The sequence below is a fragment of the Saccopteryx bilineata genome, chromosome 1, assembly GCF_036850765.1.
Source record: "Saccopteryx bilineata isolate mSacBil1 chromosome 1, mSacBil1_pri_phased_curated, whole genome shotgun sequence".
NCBI classification, from domain to species: domain Eukaryota; kingdom Metazoa; phylum Chordata; class Mammalia; order Chiroptera; family Emballonuridae; genus Saccopteryx; species Saccopteryx bilineata.
In genome coordinates this window covers 249,670,653-249,690,600 of record NC_089490.1, presented here as the reverse complement: position 1 = coordinate 249,690,600, position 19,948 = coordinate 249,670,653, and the positions used below count along the sequence as shown (strand labels likewise).

The 19,948-nt window shown below is 38.2% G+C and overlaps 1 protein-coding gene across 3 annotated transcripts in view; it reads left to right on the top strand.

Moving 5' to 3' along the window:
* The window catches only part of EMB (embigin), a 53,325-nt gene extending 37,566 nt beyond the window's left edge, over positions 1–15,759 (top strand). For 2 of the 3 annotated variants that reach the window (XM_066240629.1, XM_066240632.1), the window contains exons 5-9: positions 970–1,097; positions 3,377–3,656; positions 4,446–4,479; positions 8,565–8,619; positions 9,218–15,759. In XM_066240629.1, the coding sequence (XP_066096726.1) occupies positions 970–1,097; positions 3,377–3,656; positions 4,446–4,479; positions 8,565–8,619; positions 9,218–9,238 (518 nt within the window). In that variant the 3' untranslated portion in view covers positions 9,239–15,759. Of the gene's footprint in view, positions 1–969; positions 1,098–3,376; positions 3,657–4,445; positions 4,480–8,564; positions 8,624–9,217 lie in introns of all 3 variants that reach the window. The other variant, XM_066240630.1, reaches the window with a different exon arrangement.
* Positions 15,760–19,948: the final 4,189 nt, after the last annotated feature.

Here is a 19,948-nt window from a genome sequence, read left to right as displayed (position 1 = left end):
TTCAGTGCTCATTTTTATTGTTATTAATGGCATCTACTTTCAACTTTCTTCAGAAATTTATTGTGATGAATATTAATACACATTTTTTATAAAACCTTATGAAAGTGTTTTTTGTTTGTTTGTTTGTTTTACCTCTTTTCCTTTTCTACTGTTTTTTTTTCATGTCCCCACATTCTCCAAGTCCTTGATTTATGATAGCTCATAAATCTTTATCAGCTAAATCAGGGGTCGAGAACCTTTTTGGTTGAGAGAGCCATGAACGCCACATATTTTAAAATGTAATTCCATGAGAGCCATACAATGACCCATGTATGTTATGCATTATCTAATAAAAATTTGGTGTTGTCCCAGAGGACAGCTGTGATTGGCTCCAGCCATCCACAACCATGAACATGAGAGGTAGGAAATGAATGTATTGTAATACATGAGAATGTTTTATATTTTTACTGTTATTATTATTTTTTATTAAAGATTTGTCTGTGAGCCAGATGTAGCCATCAAAAGAGCCACGTCTGGCTCATGAGCCATAGGCTTCCGACCCCTGAGCTAAATAGTTTATATTCTGAAAATCTTGTCACCTCAGTCAAATGCCAGCTAAGGATAAAACTTTGAAAAAAAAATTTGTTCCAAAGTAATTTAGCAGGTGGGAAGAAATAGGGCTGAAACACCAAGTTTCTTTCCTATCCAAAGCAGGTAGCAGCTTATGACAGTACTTGTGATTGGTATTAGGTTCAATAATGGAAGGCTATTCTTCTATTTCTACATTACGCACAATTATATTGAGCTGTCTGTCTACCGTTACTGTTGCTATTATACACCCTAACTACCATGAACTAGTTTCATTGTATATAAAACTAAAACTAACTAAAGCCATGTTAATGAGAAAATGAAAGATATTAACTTCAACTGGAGTATATCCTCCCTATTCAAACTCTTTCAGTAATATACTTTTCTCTAAATTTTTCTTAGTCCCTGAACTTCATGGAAAACACAAATCATTAATCACTTATATAGGGGATTCAGCACTCTTGATATGTAAATGCCATGATTGTTCTCCTGTAAATTGGACCTGGTACAGTATTAATGAGAGTGCACAGGTAAGACCATATTTCTTTAATTTGGAGAAAACAAATAAAACTTTTATTTCATAAATAAAATTATAACAGCCTCGGAATTGCTAGGACTGTCTATAAATCTGTTATCTTTATCTTTAGTATGTACTCAAAAAGAAAAGACAGTGATCAATAGAGTTGTCATTTAATGTTTTTAGTTTATTACATTATACATCTGAGGATACCCTTACTGTTTCATTAGCTGGTACTTTGCATTTTTTTTTTTAGATTTGGCAATTTATTTAAATTCTTTGAAAGGAAGTTACAAATCCTTTTTAGTTGGCGACTTTAGTAATAACCCAACAAAAAGATTTTTTTCCCTTTATTGTTTCATGAAAATAATTTAAAAGAGCAATCTTCTTTTCCTGCTTTTGTCTCTGGAAACACTTGTGATAGAATGCAGTACAATGACACCATTTGAGAAAATGAAGAAAAACTTGGTAATTTGAACCTGGGCCTTGGGTCTTTCAGTAACTCTTTTGACATTCTGGAGATTTAAGAGAAGTCAAATACTTAAAATTCCTATTAAGGAAGTAAAGGATATGCAAAGAGCTAATGTTAAGAAAAATAGGAGTATTCAAGAAATAATTTCTGGCTCTCTTTATTCCTCCCAGATAGCCTCTTCTAGCATGGAAATTTAGGAAATTGTCCTTTAGGGGACACCCATTTATTGTGCTGCTGCTGCTAATGATCATTGAAATTATATTTTGTAAAGGCAAGCTATAATTCTGGAGGGATCAATATGAGACAGTGCTGATCTTATGAAATATTAAATTTATTTTTAGACAAAATTGATGCTATCATAGATGTTTGAAGGAGGACTGAGACAGGACTCAAAAATGAGAGTAACTGATTTTGTGATCATACTGGTTTGGTTTTTCAAAGAAATGGCTCCAAATCACTTAATAGACTTAAATCACAAATATTTCTGTTTATTTTTTTCTTTAGGATTAGGAAAGACAATCATTTTGTGTATGTAAATATTTTTTAAAAACATAAATTTTTAAAAATAATATATATCAATTGTGGTATTGGAAATATGCAGTCTAATTTATCTGGACATGTGTGATACTGACCAAAACTATCCTAAATCGAATTGTACTAAATTTTTAGAATGTAGTCTGTGCTTCTCTCCACTTGTTATACTAATTTTCCCTTCATTTTGCCCTAAACAGAGGTCACATTAGGAGTTGAGAAAATACAGAGAAGTGGGTTCAGGTTAAAACTTTAGGTCAAATGTTTCCTCAAAAAGTACACCACCTATGTGCGTGAGAATCACTTTGGACACTCGTTACTCATGCAGTATGTACTTTGGTTTATCAGCACTGAGTTAGAGAGGATACATTTGTAAAGAGCATAACAGTGCTGTGCTCTGCACCGGGAGCCAGGCTATTTATACTGCGGGAGGGAGGCAAATAATAAACTCACAGACAGTTCTTCATCAGAAAACCTCCGAGAATATTTGCATGCAGATCAGCATTTATTGAGCAGTGCAGTTGAGTGACAGAGCGCTGAAGGCATCGAGCGGCCTGAGAATAAAATTTAATTGAAGTGTATTAAATAAATAAGCCACCAAACAATTTCGTGTGGCTCTTGAGAGGCTGGGAAAACCCAGCAAATCTCAGAAGCTAGCTTGCCTGAGAGAGGCAAGGTCAGATATGGAAAGATGGAGAGTGGACAGACCACCACATGCACCACACTCTCGGGGAACTTCTACCAATTCTCCTCCATCCCCCGAAAAGGCTGGAAGAGTCCATCTTCAGATCCAAACACAGGGACTTCCAGTGTCAGGTGCCAGTGACCTACCTTTATTGGAAGGGTCAGACTTAATAGCTTCATTAGTTTAATCATTGATTTAATGTTTATCTCTGTTTGCCAAGGAGAAAGTTCTTTGAGCAACTTGTCAAGAATTAGAATGTGAAACCCAGGTGGCTGGGAATTTTCTGGGCTTTTAATTCTTACCTGGCATTTAACCGTGATGACCTCCAGGCTGTCGCTTCAAACATTCAAGGCTAAGTATTCACGGGGCCAAGGATGCTCTTCCTTTGTTGGCGACCTCTCGGAGATGGAACTCGTAGTCAGAGTCGAGCTCTGTTATGTAGAATTTTTTTTTTTTTTTTTTTTTTACAAATTTTAATATGCCCTCTTCTGGTAAGCAGTTTTCTTGGCATGATCTTATAGCTTTCACTCAAAACTAGATCCTTTAGAACACATATCTTGTATGCAATGTGACAGAAATGGATTTTAATGTCTTTTTATATTAGGTTCCTGTTGATGTTCAGAAGAACGATAAGTATGTGATCACTGGAGCCAATGCTAGTGAGACGAAGCTCAGGATACTGGATCTCTCAGAAGAGGACCAGGGGTCGTACCGATGCCATGCCACATTCCAATTAGGCGAGAGTGAAGATACCATCGAACTTGTCGTGCTGAGCTATTGGGTGCCCCTCAAACCATTTTTTGCAGTAGCTGCTGAGGTGGTTGTTTTAGTGTCTATTATTATGCTCTTTGAAAAGTGCACCCAAAAGAAAAGAAACCCCCCAGGTAGAATTTATTCTTTTCAGATAACATTCTCATGTTATAATTTAATACATTACAGAGGCTTTGGAGTTTTGGTGGGGAGGAATCTAGTTTTTGTTATTTGGAGTGATCTTTATGTTACTATCAATGGTGATGGTGAGCTATGAGATTGTACAGATGGCTGTCCTGTTTCAACTTACTAAAACAAAATGTTTTAGTATTCACATATTTCTTTGCCTTGCCTTTTCTTTGTTGTTACTGGTACCTACACACCAATTTGGTGATATGTGCTTCAGTACTGGAATATTAGAGAATTCTGTGATAGCATAATATAAAAGATCTCAAAGGCAGTTATCTTTACACCTAGATAATGCTTTTAAAAACATTTTATCAAGCATTCTGGCGTTCTCATTAAAGAGACATTGTCCGGTTTGTTTCCTGTTTTCATAGCCTGTACCTGATGGATTACAGGTTGAGGAACCAATACAGTAGTACTCCCTAAGAAAATGTATCTTAAACTCTGTATTTCTCCCTGATTTTCTGCTACATTTTTAATAGCTTGAATACTTTTGTAATTACTCTATCAGCCAATCCTGTTGTTAAAATTTAAGGCAGTAGACCACGTTGATGGAAATTTTAGGCGAGGTGTGGAGAGCCGGGAGAGACAGAACGTGCTGGAGGTGCTGTCCAGTGTCGCAGGAGAAAGGAGACGGCACAGTGTGTTCCTAAGTCAGGGAACGCTGAATTGACTATGTATGCTCCATCAGAATAATTAACCGATCTTAATATGTATCTTCTTTTTTTGTTACACAGATGATGGGAAAGAATTTGAACAAATTGAACAGCTGTAAGTATTCTCCTTTTATAGATTAATTTTCACTTGAGTGAAACTCAAATAAACAAAAATAGAATAAAATATTCACAGGAGGAGAATCACAAGGGTGTGCGCCCGTTTCGGTCAGTGTCTGTGTTGGGATCAAGCATCTGGGGCTTGCCTGCTGACATGGGAATTCCCTGTTTGTAGGCCTTGTTTTCATTTCTCTGTGCTTCCATTTTTTTCCTCAAAAAGTGTGTTTAATGATAGTACTTAGCAACATAAGGCTGTTGGTGCCCAGCGTGAGCTCTGATGCCCACAGGTATGAAGCGCTTTTTCTCAACCGTGGCTATAGTTTGATCACTTAGGATGCTCTTTAAACATCCAGTTACTCACAGCATATTGGATTGCTAGATCAGAACCTCTGGCGTTGGTGTCTGGGCATCTGTATTTCTTTAAAATGCTAATCATTGATTCTGATTCCCTGTTTTGTTGAAAAAGGCTGGCCTACAATCCTGGTAGTCATTGGTTTTGAAAGCACACGGAATGAGTGCTAGCTCTTGTGTAGCCCCCTTTGTGGAGAGTTGAGCATAAGGGAGATAAGGGAAGGAGGTTACCAGGGACTTCTGAAGGGCCTCACAAAACCCCAACTTACTTTAATGTAAGGCGCCCAATATTTTCTTCTGCGCCTGGGGCCTCAACCGACCTTAATCTGCCTCTGCAAATAAGTGAAATCATATGGTACTTGCCTTTCTCTGTCTGATTTATTTTACTTGACACAGTACCGTCTAGGTTCATGAGTAAGCCACGGGGATGTAATGCACAGCACAGGGAAAACAGTCAACAATATGGTAATAGCTTCATATGTATGGTGATAGATGACCACTAGACATGTTGTGGTGATCACATGGTAAGGTATATAAATATATACCTTACGTAGCAATCCAATGTAGTTGAATCACTCACTACATTGTACACTTGAGACAACAATAATATAGAAGATAGTATGTCAACACGTACTCAGAAAAAATCCAAGTAACAGAGCCAAGGACTGGGGACCAGGGAAATGAGACATGATGAAATCAGCTAGAAGAAACCTAGGAAATTGGCAGCCTGAGCCATTACCAAAAAAAATACCACACGTCAAGTATGTCAGTCAACAGGTGCTGTGAGGTGTGAGAGCTATAGCCACAGTTAAAGAGCAGGACAGGACTGTATAGTTGTCATTCAGATGTTTGCAGACATTATTCAAAATAGTTATTTGCTCAATTCACATATGATAAGTAAAATAAATCAACATGATATGAGCTTCTAAATTAAGGACATAAAATAATTATATCAGGGCCCTGGCTTGTTGGCTCAGTAGTAGAGCATTAGTCTGGCATGTGAATATCCCAGGTTCAATTCCTGGTCAGGGCACACAGAAGAAGTGACCATCTACTTCTCCACCCCTCCTCCTACGCCCTCCTCTCATACTCTCTCTTGGTGCCCTCCATGGCTTGATTGTCTCAAGTGAGTTGGCCCTGGGAGCTGAGGATGGCTTCCTGGCTTCTGCCTCAGGCACTAAAAATAGCTCAGTTGCAGAGCAACAAAACAGTGCTCCAGATAGGCACAGCATTGCCCCATTCCGGGGGTTTGCCAGCTGGGTCCCGGTCACGGCACATGTGGGAGTCTGTCTCTCTGCCTCTCCTGCTCTGAGTTAATTAAAATAATAACAGTTATTAATCAGGAATCTCATAACCCTAGATAGGAATAAAACTGTGTTACCTTTGTATCACAGACTCTAGCAATTGGAAGAGAATTAATTGTTCCACTTTCTGGACAATTGGGCATCTTATTTATATAAATTAGAACTTTCTATCTTTCTGGTTCCCACATATGGGTCCCTTTCTTATACTTAGAGTTATATAATATACATGACAGTCATTCAGATATTGGAAAGAGCTACAACTCTGCCTGGTTGTCCTGTTCTCCCAACTCAGTGGCCCCTTGGCGGTGACAGCTGGAGAGCGCTCAGGCGTCTGTACCTTTGGGTTTGTTTAAGACATACAGCCTGGAGCAGATGATCCATTTTTAATTATTTTATTTTCATTTATGCAGCCAACTCTATTTAAAAAATACTTAAAAAAATTTTTTCTGGAATATTTTATTTTATTTATTTTTTTACAGAGACAGAGTCAGAGAGAGGGATAGATAGGGACAGACAGACGGGAACAGAGAGAGATGAGAAGCATCAGTCATCAGTATTTCGTTGCAACACCTTAGTTGTTCATTGATTGCTTTCTCACATGTGCCTTAACCGTTAGGCTACAGCAGACCGAGTAACCCCTTGCTCGAGCCAGCGACCTTGGGTCCAAGCTGATGAGCTTTTGCTCAAACCAGACAAGCCCGTGCTCAAGCTGGCAACCTTGGAGTCTCTAACCTGGGTCCTCCACATCCCAGTCCGATGCTCTATCTACTGCGCCACCACCTGGTCAGGCTGGAATATTTTAGCAAGTCAAAATGATTCAATCTCTAGTCTAATGCATTGACTTTTTGCTTTTTGAGAACTGGGATCACATCCATCCTTTTCCTTCCTCCGGTCTTGCTCCAGAGAGGTCACTGACACTATTTTGTTTTTCTCATCTTTAGGTTATAGCAGTATCTCTAGATTGCACACACGTGTTAAGGGCACTTGAACTGGTTTGGAGATCAAGGTTTTACCAATGCCCTTTTAGAATTTTTAGTTGGGAGATACATATTTATTGACAGAGAATAAATATTATGCCTCAGTTTATTTATCTATAATGTTCATGTGTATGTGTGTTTAGTCAAATACTGGTGATGCATAGTTGATGAAAATGATTTTTAAACAAAGTACTAAATATATAACATAAAAACAGTCTTTTTCAATAAGGGGCTCACTCATTATCTGATCCACTTGGATATTTAATCCACATAGTTCTCCCTACCTGCCCCCTGCCAATTTGGACATAATTGATTCGGTGGTTGGATTTATTCTCTGGTGTTATTAGCTTAATGAGCTTAAAGCTGCCTGTCAGACCTGGAAGGGCACTCATTATCCACCTTTGTCATCTAGTTTAATCACTCCTGTTTTAGCAATCTGAGGCCCAGACTTGTCTTCTTGCTCTGATGCACACTGGGTAGGTAAAGAACCATGTTTAGCCTGACCTGTGGTGGCGCAGTGGATAAAGCGTCAACCTGGAAACACTGAGATTGCCGGTTCAAAACCCTGGGCTTATTTGTGATGTCATGGTTGGACCTGGAGAGTGAGATAAGCCAGACAGAGAAAAAAAAATATCATATGATCCCACTTATATGTGGAATCTAATGAACAAAATAAACTGAGGAATGGAATAGAGGCAAAAGCAAGGTCACAGGGAGCAGAGGGACAGCTCTCAGGGGGAAGGGGGATAAGGGAATGGGATAAGAGAAGGTGAAGGTATTAGTGAAATTATATATACAAAACACAGAGATACAGATAACAGGACAGCAAATTCCAGAGGGAAGGGGGGAGGGAGTTAGGAAGAGGAAACAAAGGGTGTATAATGTGGGATATGTGGGTGGGAGGTGAGGGTGTTATACTGAACGGGACACTTGAATCTGTGTTAACACAATAAATTAAAACTAATAATAAAAAAACAAACAAAAAAAAACAACCCTGGGCTTGCCTGGTCAAGGCACATATGGGAGTTGATGCTTCCTGCTCCTCCCCCCTTCTCTCTCTCTCTCTCTCCCCCCTCTCTATAATGAATAAATAAAATCTTTAAAAAAAAAAAAAAACAGAACCATGTTTAGCCTCTAATCCAATGGAGTAAACATGTCCAAGCACAAAACCTGTATCTCACAGATTGGCTTGCATGTGTCATACAACACGCTACAGCCACATACCCAAGCCCCCACATGTCCTTAAGGAGAAGCAATTCTCCCTCGGAATAACATACACAGGCCTTTGTCATTGTCATCTGTGGCAACAAATCAACATTCTGAGTACAGCATGTTTGAGAGGCATTAATTCTGTCTGTATTTATCTGATGGCCATACTGTAGATGATTCTTGACTTAATTATATGCAGTGTAGACATCAATGATTTTCTTTTTTTTTTATTTTCAATATAGGAAATCAGATGATAACAATGGTGTAGAAAATAGTGCCCCCAGGCACAGAAAAAATGTAAGTTACTTCTTAATGGTATCCCAAATAAAAGGTAAAATTCAATATACGTAGGCCGTCTACTAATTGAGGTACTTTTTCTTTCTTCTTTTTTTTAGCTTTATTAAAGACCTAGTCAATCACTATGTGCTTGGATATGCTTATTTACCACATTATGGGAGAAAATATAATTTTATACAGCAATAAATATCTTTTTTTTTTTTTACCACCAGAGACCCAGTCTAAAAGTAATTGTATTGCATTGCCTCTATATATGTTCTTTCTTTTGTCACCATAGGCTAGTTTCTTTTACAACTTTTCATTTAGTCTTATTTTTTTTCCTCTCTCAATTTTTCTGGATTCTCCCATTTTATTCTCACACATTCCCATATTTTTGGTTCATATCAACTTTTTTTCTTTTTTTTTTATTGACTAGAATAAAACATTTTCTTAATTCATCGGCCTTGTTCTCCTGAATAGTTAGAGCAGGAACTGTTAGTTTTAGTGGTAGTTTGGGTCACCCCTCCTCAGCAGTTTTCTCTTTACAAACGTGATGATAAGTCATTATTGAAGAATGGGGACTTGCTAATTAAATTTCACTTTGTTTTATGTAACTCAGGAATCAGTGGTGGCCCAGTGAACAAGAAGCGTCATGTCAAGAGCCATGGGAAGATGTATAAAGAGTTTGTTTTTCTGCTTTGTTTTATGCTTCATGTTAAAGAACGTCAGAGTTTTTATTTTTCAAAGAATAAAAAGTTTAAGCAACACATTCAACAGTACCTTTGTAAATAATAGGTGCTACCTCAGATCGAAAGATCTTTTCATTCTGTAACTACTTTACATAAAAGCAAGGTAAATTATATTAAATATTGTATATTCTGTGAGCAATAACGCAGGATAATGAATTTTATTTTGGTCTTCAGTGGACATCCAGAACAGGACAGACACCAGCAAAACCAGTTAATAGTTCATACGCCAATGTCTCTCAAAACTTGTTGTAACCAAACAACTCATTAAAAAGGAAGCCTTTGCCATTTGCCTTGAAATTTTTTCTCTCTCAGTCTTACTTACTATGTACAAAACTAGTTGTAATAATATTCATGTAAACTTCTTCTGCTATGTTGGAAAAAAAGTATGTCTTTATTAAGAATAGAATACTTTTTGCCTTTGCTGTTGATGGTTACTTTCTACAGTTACCACAAGGAAAACAGTTTTCCTCCACAAATACTGGTTTACAGCTCAAGGAACAAAACTGGGCACTTGCTCTGTGACCACACGGGCAAATTTCCCAATCTCTCTTCCATCCACGTCTGCTGCTTTTGGACACCAGGGTAAAGTGATTCTTAGTCTTTATGCAGAGCATTTTTTTTTTTTTTTTTTGGTATTTTTCTGAAGCTGGAAACGGGGAGAGACAGTCAGACAGACTCCTGCATGTGCCCAACCGGGATCCACCCGGCTCGCCCAACAGGGCTATGCTCTGCCCCTCCAGGGCGTCGCTCTGTTGCGACCAGAGCCACTCTAGCACCTGGGGCAGAGGCCAAGGAGCCATCCCCAGCTCCCGGGCCATCTTTGCTCCAATGGAGCCTTGCTGTGGGAGGGGAAGAGAGAGACAGAGAGGAAGGAGGGGGGGGGTGGAGAAGCAGATGGGCACTTCTCCTATGTGCCCCGGCTGGGAATTGAACCCGGGACCCCTGCACACCAGGCTGACGCTCTACCACTGAGCCAACCAGCCAGGTCCTATGCAGAGCATTTTTAAAGCCATGGGTTTTGGATTTCCCGAGTTCCATCGAGTACTGTTGCTGTAGGGTGTCGTCGTATAGTCATAATGTCACACTGCTACACGGATGCCTCTGTGGTTCATGGTTTCCTGGTACTTTTGACTTGATACCTGGCTTCTTAGTGTCTGTAGCTGGCTGGCTACATCTCTAAAAAGGCACTATTAGTGCTTTACAATGCTAATTCTTTTGTCTGAAACCCAGAAAGTACTACATCACTTTTGTAATGTCGGAAATGCCTTAGACTTTCCTTCAGAAATAGACTACTTAGTTTCTATTGCCAATGGAACCAAAATATGATCAAAATCAGTCCAGCCAAATCCAGGGAAATATGAGTAGACATGGAACTTTGTCAATGGCTTTGAGCAGAGTGTTAAAATTATGTTGAAGAAGAGCAGATTGCGTTGAGGACAATACTGTACAGCCTGCTGGGCATCCTTCAGGATGGAGGGCCCAGAGTCCCACCGCTGTCAGGAAGTGGAGTTCAGAACAGTAAGAAGCAGAGAGGAATGTGAGATGGTGGCTAGGAACCCACATTCTTCATGATGAGGGGATTAGAATTTGGAGAAGCAGAGTTCAATGAGTTAAAAAAAATTTATAGAAATGTATGTGATGTGCTGGCTGAGAAAATTATAATAAAATTCTGGCAGTGAAATTTTAATCTATGGCATCCCAACTAATGTTAAAAACATTACTAGTATGAATAATCCATAGAAAGTAGTAACTTGGAAGCTGCCCACTATTTTGTAGTAGTAGTATTTTGTGCAAAATGTGTAAAGTCTACATATAAGTATTTTGAACGAGGATACACCCCTTAAATCATGACAGATTTCATTGTATTCTTGAGCCATAAAGCCATGCATTTGTGTTGGTTTCATTCATTATTAATTAGATGGCATTATCTTGGGTCATATCTATATGATGACAGAGAACCAATTAGTTCACTTAATTAATCTAAACAATTTCAGTCCAGTGAGAAATTAGATCTGTGTTTGACCAAGTCCAATTTAAAACCATATCCATGTGACTGAGTATGTACAAACCCAAAACTATTTGTAGCTCAGACGCAGTATGGAGTCTAACACTTTGCTACGACTACTTAGGCTAAAATACTTTTCAAGTAAGAAAAATTGCTGCTCCAAGGTTAAATGATCTGAAATATTTACATAGTACATTAAATTTGTAAGTGATAGTGGCTGGCTGTTTTTCTTAGAAAAGACAATTTATTTCAGTAACTGTAAGCAGAAAAAGTACTCAGAAAATTAAAGTTGAAATTTGGCTTCTCAGAGTCTCTCTGGAGGACCTCTGGAAAATTACTTCTCTAATGTTATTAGATTAAAAATGAGAGCTTCCATTAACTAACCTTGTAGAGATGATAAATGTATTAACTCATAATGACCAGTTGTCAGTTGACTAAAATACTAAGTAATCTGAAGTAGGAAAAACACTGCCCATTTATACATCAGATGGAAAATGCTGTTAATCTTTCCAGTGAACAGGATTTTACAGCATATTAAGTAGATTTAGTGTCAGAAAAAAGTTTCAATCCTTTGGTTTTAGCTTATACTCGAATGTTAATCTCCTCTCTTTGTAGTCTTCCTTGTTTTCCTCACTATCCAGTTACTTAGGCCAAAATCTAGTACTCACTGTGATATTTTCTTCCCCTCCATTAACTTAAATGTGTGTCACGAATCTCCCTTCCTTTGGCCTTCCGGCCTTCCAATAGCCCAAAGGTTGGGAACCTATGGCTCACAAGCCAGATGTGGCTCTTTTGATGGCTGCATCTGGCTCACAGACAAATCTTTAATAAAAAAAAATAATAATAATGGTAAAAATATAAAACATTCTCATGTATTACAATCCATTCATTTCCTACCACTCATGTTCATGGTTGCGGGTGGCTGGAGCCAATCACAGCTGTCCTCCGGGACAACACCCAATTTTTATTGGATAATGCGTAATGTATATGAGTTGTTGTATGGCTCTCATAGAATTACATTTTAAAATATGTGGCGTTCATGGTTCTCTCAGCCAAAAAGGTTCCCAACCCCTGTAATAGCCCATTAACCCACCCACAGCCTCCCTACCTCCCCCTGTCCAGCCGCAACAGCCAAGGGCTTGGTGTTCCTACCTCAGTCTCAGCTTCTGCACATCCGTTTTTCACATTGCTTCCCAAATCATTTTTTCTAAAGCACAAAGCTCACTATGTGACTTAATGAGATGGCATCCGTGTCATACTTCTGCAGGCTCGCCTTGGCTGTTTCTTTTTTTGTGTGTGACAGAGACAGAGAGACAGAGAGAGGGACAGTTAGGGACAGACAGGAAGGGAGAGAGATGAGAAGCATCAATATTTTGTTGTGGCTTCTTAATCTCCTTAGTTGTTCACTGATTGCTTTCTCATATGTGCTTTGACGGGAGGCTGCAGCCAGAGCGAGTGACCCCTTGGTCAAGCCAGTGACCTTGGGCTCAAGCCAGTGACTTTGAGCTCAAGCCAGCGACCATGGGGTCATGTCTATAATCCCATGCTCAAGCCAGCGACCCCGCACTCAAGCTGGTGAGCCCGTGCTTAAGCCGGCCACCGCAGGGTTTCGAACCTGGGTCCTCCACATCTCAGTCTGACGCTCTATCCACTGCACCACTACCTGGTCAGGCTTGGCCATTTTTGAATATTGCTGTTTTCCAAATTCCTAATCTCTCTCCAGTGTCTTGACTTGGCTTAGAATTTATCAGGATCTGGTTTAGAATGCTGTCCCTGGAACCTCCTCCCTACTGAGTAATTCAAGGTTAGCTTTCAGAGCTTTACTCTGATGTTACTTCCTGGCAAAACACTCAGACTAGTGGAGTACCATCTGATATACTCAAGCAACTACATACCTCTTTGTGCTTATTACCCTGTATTATAAATATATATTTATTTGTCTCTTTCCTGATTGGTGTGCTTTTTATTTGTGTCCTGCATTTACCACAGAGAGGATACATTAGAGATGTCATGAAATGTGTGTTGAATGGATAAATGCATAAGTAAAAATCAATCAAATTTCATAAATTTGTTCTTATTTTTAGAACAACCTGAATTGTGACATCAGAATCAATACATAATATTTTAACAGAGATGAGCAAGCTTTTATAACTTGAATTGTTTGCTTCTGTTACTTTGAAAAGCACAAAGTAGTAAAGTTAGAAGTCTTGTCAGAGATTTTAATAATGTATTGATATCTAGTGAGCAAAGAGAGTTCCGCTTCCTAAACTCTTATACAGGGTTTGTTGCTTCCAACCTATTTAGATTTATGTTGTCTATTTTTCATGGACAGCACATATTTTAACCTTAACACTATTTTTTCTGTTAGTTGCTAATGTATGAACTTTAATTAAACATGAAAAATGTGAACACTTGGCATGGTGCTGTTGGCCAGCGCTGACATTAATGCCGTTAGGATATGTAGTAACATTAGGATGACACTGAATGTCTCATCCTCCTTCCCGTCAACCCCTGTAGTATCCCAGATACTGTATCTGAGATAGACTATCTCAGGATCCAATTTGAGTTTTTATTTTAAAAGAAAGAAACTTAAGAAAGTTTTAATTGTTTAGTTTTGATGATTGAAAGTTCATCTTGGACCAAATTTATATAAAAAAAATGTCAGTTCTGCTCCCTTATTCCCTGGATCTTCATCTTTGAGGCATTTAAGAAGATTTATGTGAAACGACTTATGAAATATCTGTTGTGCCTCTTTAAAGAAAGTGAACAACTCTAATTGAACAAGGCTATGCAATAAATTAGGGACTTCTGTATTTGCGTTGTTCATCTTGAGATGGGAATAAATTCAAGTATGTGTTCCAGGATTCATGAAAAAATACAGTGACCTACTTATCGCATGCTCTGAACTATTTATTGAATAAATGAAAAATAGATAAATGACTCAATTATTTCAGAACCTTAACTTATACCTATTTTGTGTAACATCTACCTTGATTTTGGTTAATTAACTGTGTGGGTTTATCCTACTCTAGTATAGATTAGGAAACTGGAGCTCTCGAGGTGCATTTCTGTCCTGAGATATTCAGGAATGAAGGTGGGTTTCCTGCCCTGTTTGTCAGCTGTGTTCTTTATGGAGGATATATATTATACATCACATGACCTCCATGTCATCGTATGCATAGGAACTATTATCATCTACTTTTGCAGAGGCAAGGAAACTGAAGTTTAGAGAGATTAAGTGTTTGGTGCTGGGATTGAAATCCAAAAAGTCCTCTTCAAGAGTAGGTTTAACCACCAGGTTGAAGAGCTTTCACTTGCTACTTGTATGTTTCTTAGAAAATGAGGCTATTGTCTATCAGCTGTCATTTTTTTTTAATGTCATGCCTTTAGATGGTCAGTTACATAACAAGTTTTATACTCTTATTAAGGCTTCTAGGACCTGTGGTAGGGCGGACTTGCTGGGATCTATGCTGGGAATCTGAACGCTTGTGTTTGGGGAATCTTCCTCACCACCCCAATTTTACTGCTCAATAGCTGATGTTACCATCAGATTCATCACCCAGACTCTGAGATGAAAGAAGTTGCTATGTATAGTTTTACCAGGATAACAAACAGGAAAGAGATGAGATGGTCACATTTTCAGCCTGCAGGAAAGCATTAAGTATTTTCCATATGTTCTAGACTAGGCACAGTGGCCACAGCAACAGCAAGTTTGAATGATAAACATAAATTCACTTTCAAGGAAAGATTTATCCTTATCCTATGCTCTGTCTATCTCACTATTGAGAAGCGCCGATATAATGAGATAATTTAGTAAGCTTAAAGATTTATTACTTTCCAAAAATAATTTAAAATGTATCAGCATTCAAAAGTATGATCCATGTATTGTAAGAGAAACTGGAAAAGAAGGTCCTATTTTTGAGAGCCTGTGACATGAACTGAACAATTTGGACGTGTTTATCCTTATGATTAATGTGTCCTAATAACATCTGTGTGATTCTCAGTGAATCAGGAACGTGTGATTATTCCCATAGGATAAAATTTAATTATGAAATCGGTGATCACTCGTGAATAGCGTCAAAATTACTTTTAATCACATGGTTACCCTGTATAATCCATATTTCTTAAACCCTCATTTCCCAAGTGGGAACATGCTAGGGAAACTTGTTTAGAATATTGGTTAAAATACCTATATTACTTTGGTGTGTTATTTATTATCTTGAAGAACTATTATTCATAAAAAGTGATTCTGCTTTATTAATTGGTAATTTATTTAAAAAAATAATTTAGCACAAACTTATTTTTCTAAAATTTATTGACAAATGAAAATGAGACTAATTACATATGTAATTAACTATAATGCTGTTAAACATACAAAATATGTTTATATTAATTGCTTGTCTCTTAAATATAAATTTGACCATGAATGTTACTGTTTTTTAAAATAAAAAATTATGGATTTATTATGACAGGTTTCCTAATTGTAATGTTTTCTTTCTTTAGCATATGTGTCTAAATTGTCATTAACACCTTTCTGTATTGTGTACATAGCACAGAAAATGTCTGTATGAGAATGTTTAAAAAAAACTTTTGTTGCATATAACTCAAAGGATATATTTAATAAAGCAATTAGTTTTAAAAAATTTACTCTGAATTAACAATTTGAGTATTAGAAAATATATTTTCAATTTAAAATTTTAATACTGGTTAAAATGTAAATTTAGGCCCTGGCCAGTTGGTTCAGTGGATAGAGTGTTGGCCAGGCATATGGATGTCCTGGGTTCAATCTCTGGTCAGGGCATACATGAGAAGTGACCATATGCTTCTCCCCCTTCCATCTACCCCTCTCTCCCTCTCCCCCCTCACAGTTAGTGGCTTGGTTGATTCGAGCATCTGCCCCAGACTGGGGTTGCTGGGTGGGTCTCGGTTAGGGCACATGGGGTAGTCTGTCTCTTGATCTCCCTTCCTCTCACTTAAAAAAAAAGTGAAGTGAAATTAAAGACACTGGATAATAGAAAATGTTAATTTTTTTCTTAGATTATACTCAAAAGAAAATTCAAGGTTTTAAAAACAATTCCTCCTTCTCAAGCCCAACAAAAAAAGAGTACCTAGAAATGGGAGTCTCATGATTAATTTTGAGACATGAATAGAAAGGAATTTTCAAGACATACCAAATATATTTGAAAAAATTAAAAGGCAACAATAGCCTTGATATAAATGAAAATTTAAAATGAAATTAATATATAGAGCATATTTTCTTGTTGTCCTGGGTAGATGTTTTAAAATTTCCTGTGTCATTTTAAATTGATTCAGCAAAAATGGTTTCAAAATGTGTATTTTATGACAATGTCTACTGCTACAAAATTTATTAAGATGGAGAACAGAAGTGGAAGGCTGGAAGTTAAATGTTTTCTTAATTCTTTTTAGATAAAAATGTAATGATGATACCTAAATCTGATGAGGTCATTACAATAAAAAATTACAGAGTAATGCCACTTATGAATTTAGTTGCAAAGATAGTAAATAAAATAATAGTGACTAGAATATACCAGCACTTTAGTAAAATAATACATTGTACACAAATGAAATTTATTCCAGGAATTCAGAGTAGGTTCAATATTGAAAAGTCCATGAAGGGATCAGAAAAAGGAAAGAGATTGGTGAAATTATACACACATAACACGACGTTATAGAGAGCAGAAAAACAAATTCTGGAGGGAAAGGGGGAGGGCGTTGCAGGGAGGGGGGAGAAGGGAGATGTGGGGAACACGGGGGAAGGGGGGGATGCATTCAGAGGGACACTAGAATCTATGTAAACACAATAAATTTTAAAAAAGTCCATGAACATAAAAGACCTGGCAATCCTATTTCTAGGAATTAACACAGTTCCAAGAATACAAAAATAAGTATATGCTTAAATTTATGAATTGCAACATTGTTTGTAATTACAGAATATGAAAAACTATCTAAAATACCTTAACATAGGTGATTAGTTGATAAATTACTTTTGGTATATTCTCATAGAGCAAATAACTAAATATATTGATAGTAATCAGATTCAGCTCTCTGTTGAAGAGCGGTATAGCAGTCAATATTGTGTTATGTCTCCAAATCCCCTTTTAGGACTGAAGGAATTCTCCTGGTTGCTGGGAATGCTGCTAGCCCTCAGCAGTCAGCAATCCGTGGGAATTACTCTCGGCTAGCTAGAGCTGCCTAGAGTATTAGAGACTGTATGATCCAAATGTACAGAATACCATGCGTTTTTATAGAACCATTGGGTTTTTAATTTAAATTATGTGCATGAAGAATAATGTCAAACCAGGGATTTGCAATCTAGGACCCATGGGCCCAATCCAGACTGCCATCTGTTTCTGCAGGAAAAACGTTGTGGGGCCACAGTTGATGCAGTGGGGCAGTTAGATAGGCACGAACACAGTGGGAATGGCTACCCAGGTACGGAAGGTCACCAGAGCAGAAAGCCCCAGGTGCCTATCAACAGACGACTGTAGGGTGGGACCTCGCCCTGACCTTTCATATCACTGGTCATGCAGTTCCTACGCTCCTCTGACCTTTCCTTTCCTAGCATGTCACTAGTCTTGGGGTATACCCTACAGAGGAGGGACAAGGGGGGCAGAGAATAGCCTCATAGGACCTCCATACAAGCCCTTGCATGACCACTCCCTTAAGCTTTAAGACCTAGAGATGACATCTAGGCTCCAGGCCCCAAGAAGCGGCAAAGCCGGAGCAATGCCATGACTGACACCAGGTTCAGCTGTGATGACTAATGACCCTTTGCCAATCAGTGCAGACTACAACCCTGAAAGGACACACCTGGAAAGCTGATGAATATTCTATTGCAATCTTCCCCTGGGACCTCCAGGGGAAAACCCTTAAGATGAAGGCTCTAGCGGTAGCCTATTTGCTCACCCCTTCCCCCTCTCTCCCCAGTGTGTGCTCTCACTGTCTCTGTCTCTGTCTCTGGCCCTGACTCACTCTCAGTCTCACTCTGGGCCATGCAGACACTTTTCCCCCTGTCCTTCCCCCAGGCATGTTTTCTTTCTCCATGGGCCCTCTTCTGCCACTGTAACTTGTTTCCTGAGCTCACGCAGCCCAGCTGGCTCACCTCTCCTACCTCTGTGACTTTCTAAATAAACTTTCCCCTGTATTTGAGTTCCTTGGCTCTGAATTCTTTCCCAGCAGAACTCAAGAGCTGAGATTGCTGATCTGAGGTCCAACATTCTGGTGCAGTTTGTCACTAACACAGGCAAGTCTGATTGTTCTGTATCACCTGTGGCTGCTTCCCTTACACCTGCAGAGCTCAGTACTCGCAATAGGGACCCTCTGGCTCACAAGCCTAAAATATGTACTCTCTGGTTCCTTACAAAACAAAACAAAAGCTGTCAATGCTCTAAACTACAAAATTATAAATTTAGTTGTTATAGGCTACACATCAAGGTAAAAGGAGTTTTATAGGACATAGAGCTCAACTGCATTTTATTATGTTCTCTCTAAGTAACAATAAGAAGGACCCATTCATGGCTGTTTTCAATTGGTAAATAAGATGAAGTCAGAATTTTCTCCCATGTCTGACATGGAATATTGATCTCTGTAAATATTTGGTTTAAAAATGTTCTTCAGTTAAATAATTTTGAGATGTGTTGTGTCGCATCTATCTCTCCTGCGAGGGCCCCACACTCATTGCTTTAATCAAGGCCCTAAATAGTCAGACTTGCCTTTTCTGTATATGTGCAGACAAAAATATGTATCTGTGACTTGTCATTGTTTTTAAAGCATGTAATAGTTCAAAAAGGAAAACAATTATAGCCTGTAATCTGACTGTAATGGTAGTGAAATTAAAAATAATTAGCAACAATGATAAAAAAAAAAGCATGCATACAGGACCATGCGCTAAGTACTACGAAAAGTTCCAGGATTAAAAGATAAAACTCTCCTTCTGATTTTCCTCCTTTTGCTTCTCCAGATAGTTAGTGTTAATCTTCTCCACTGAATTCTTCTAGCTTTTTACAACAAAAAATAAATAAAAGGAAACAGGGGTCTGTGTACTTGCTGTGACTTTGGTTGATACACCTTGAGTTGGAAGCTTAAGTAGGTACCATACTTGGAAGAGCTTTCATGACCACTACTCATTTGCATTTTCTATTGTAGCTATTGTTTGGTAGGTATCCCCAAATTTATCAGTTTCCTGCAGATAAAACACTTGTTTTTTTTGTTGTTGTTGTTTTATTCTGATTTGTTTGTTTATGCAATTACAAAAATGTTGAAAAGAAACTCTTATACATATACTTTTTTTAAATAATTTTATTTTTTTAATGGGGTGACATCAATAAATCAGGATACATATATTCAAAGATAACATGTCCAGGTTATCTTGTCATTCAGTTATGTTGCGTACCCATCACCCAAAGTCAGATTGTCCTCTGTCACCTTCTATCTAGTTCTCTTTGTGCCCCTCCCCCTCCCCTTCCCCTCTCCCTCTCTCCCCCTCCCCCCATAACCACCACACTCTTATCAATGTCTCTTAGTCTCTCTTTTATGTCCCACCTACGTATGGAATAATGAAGTTCCTGTTTTTTTT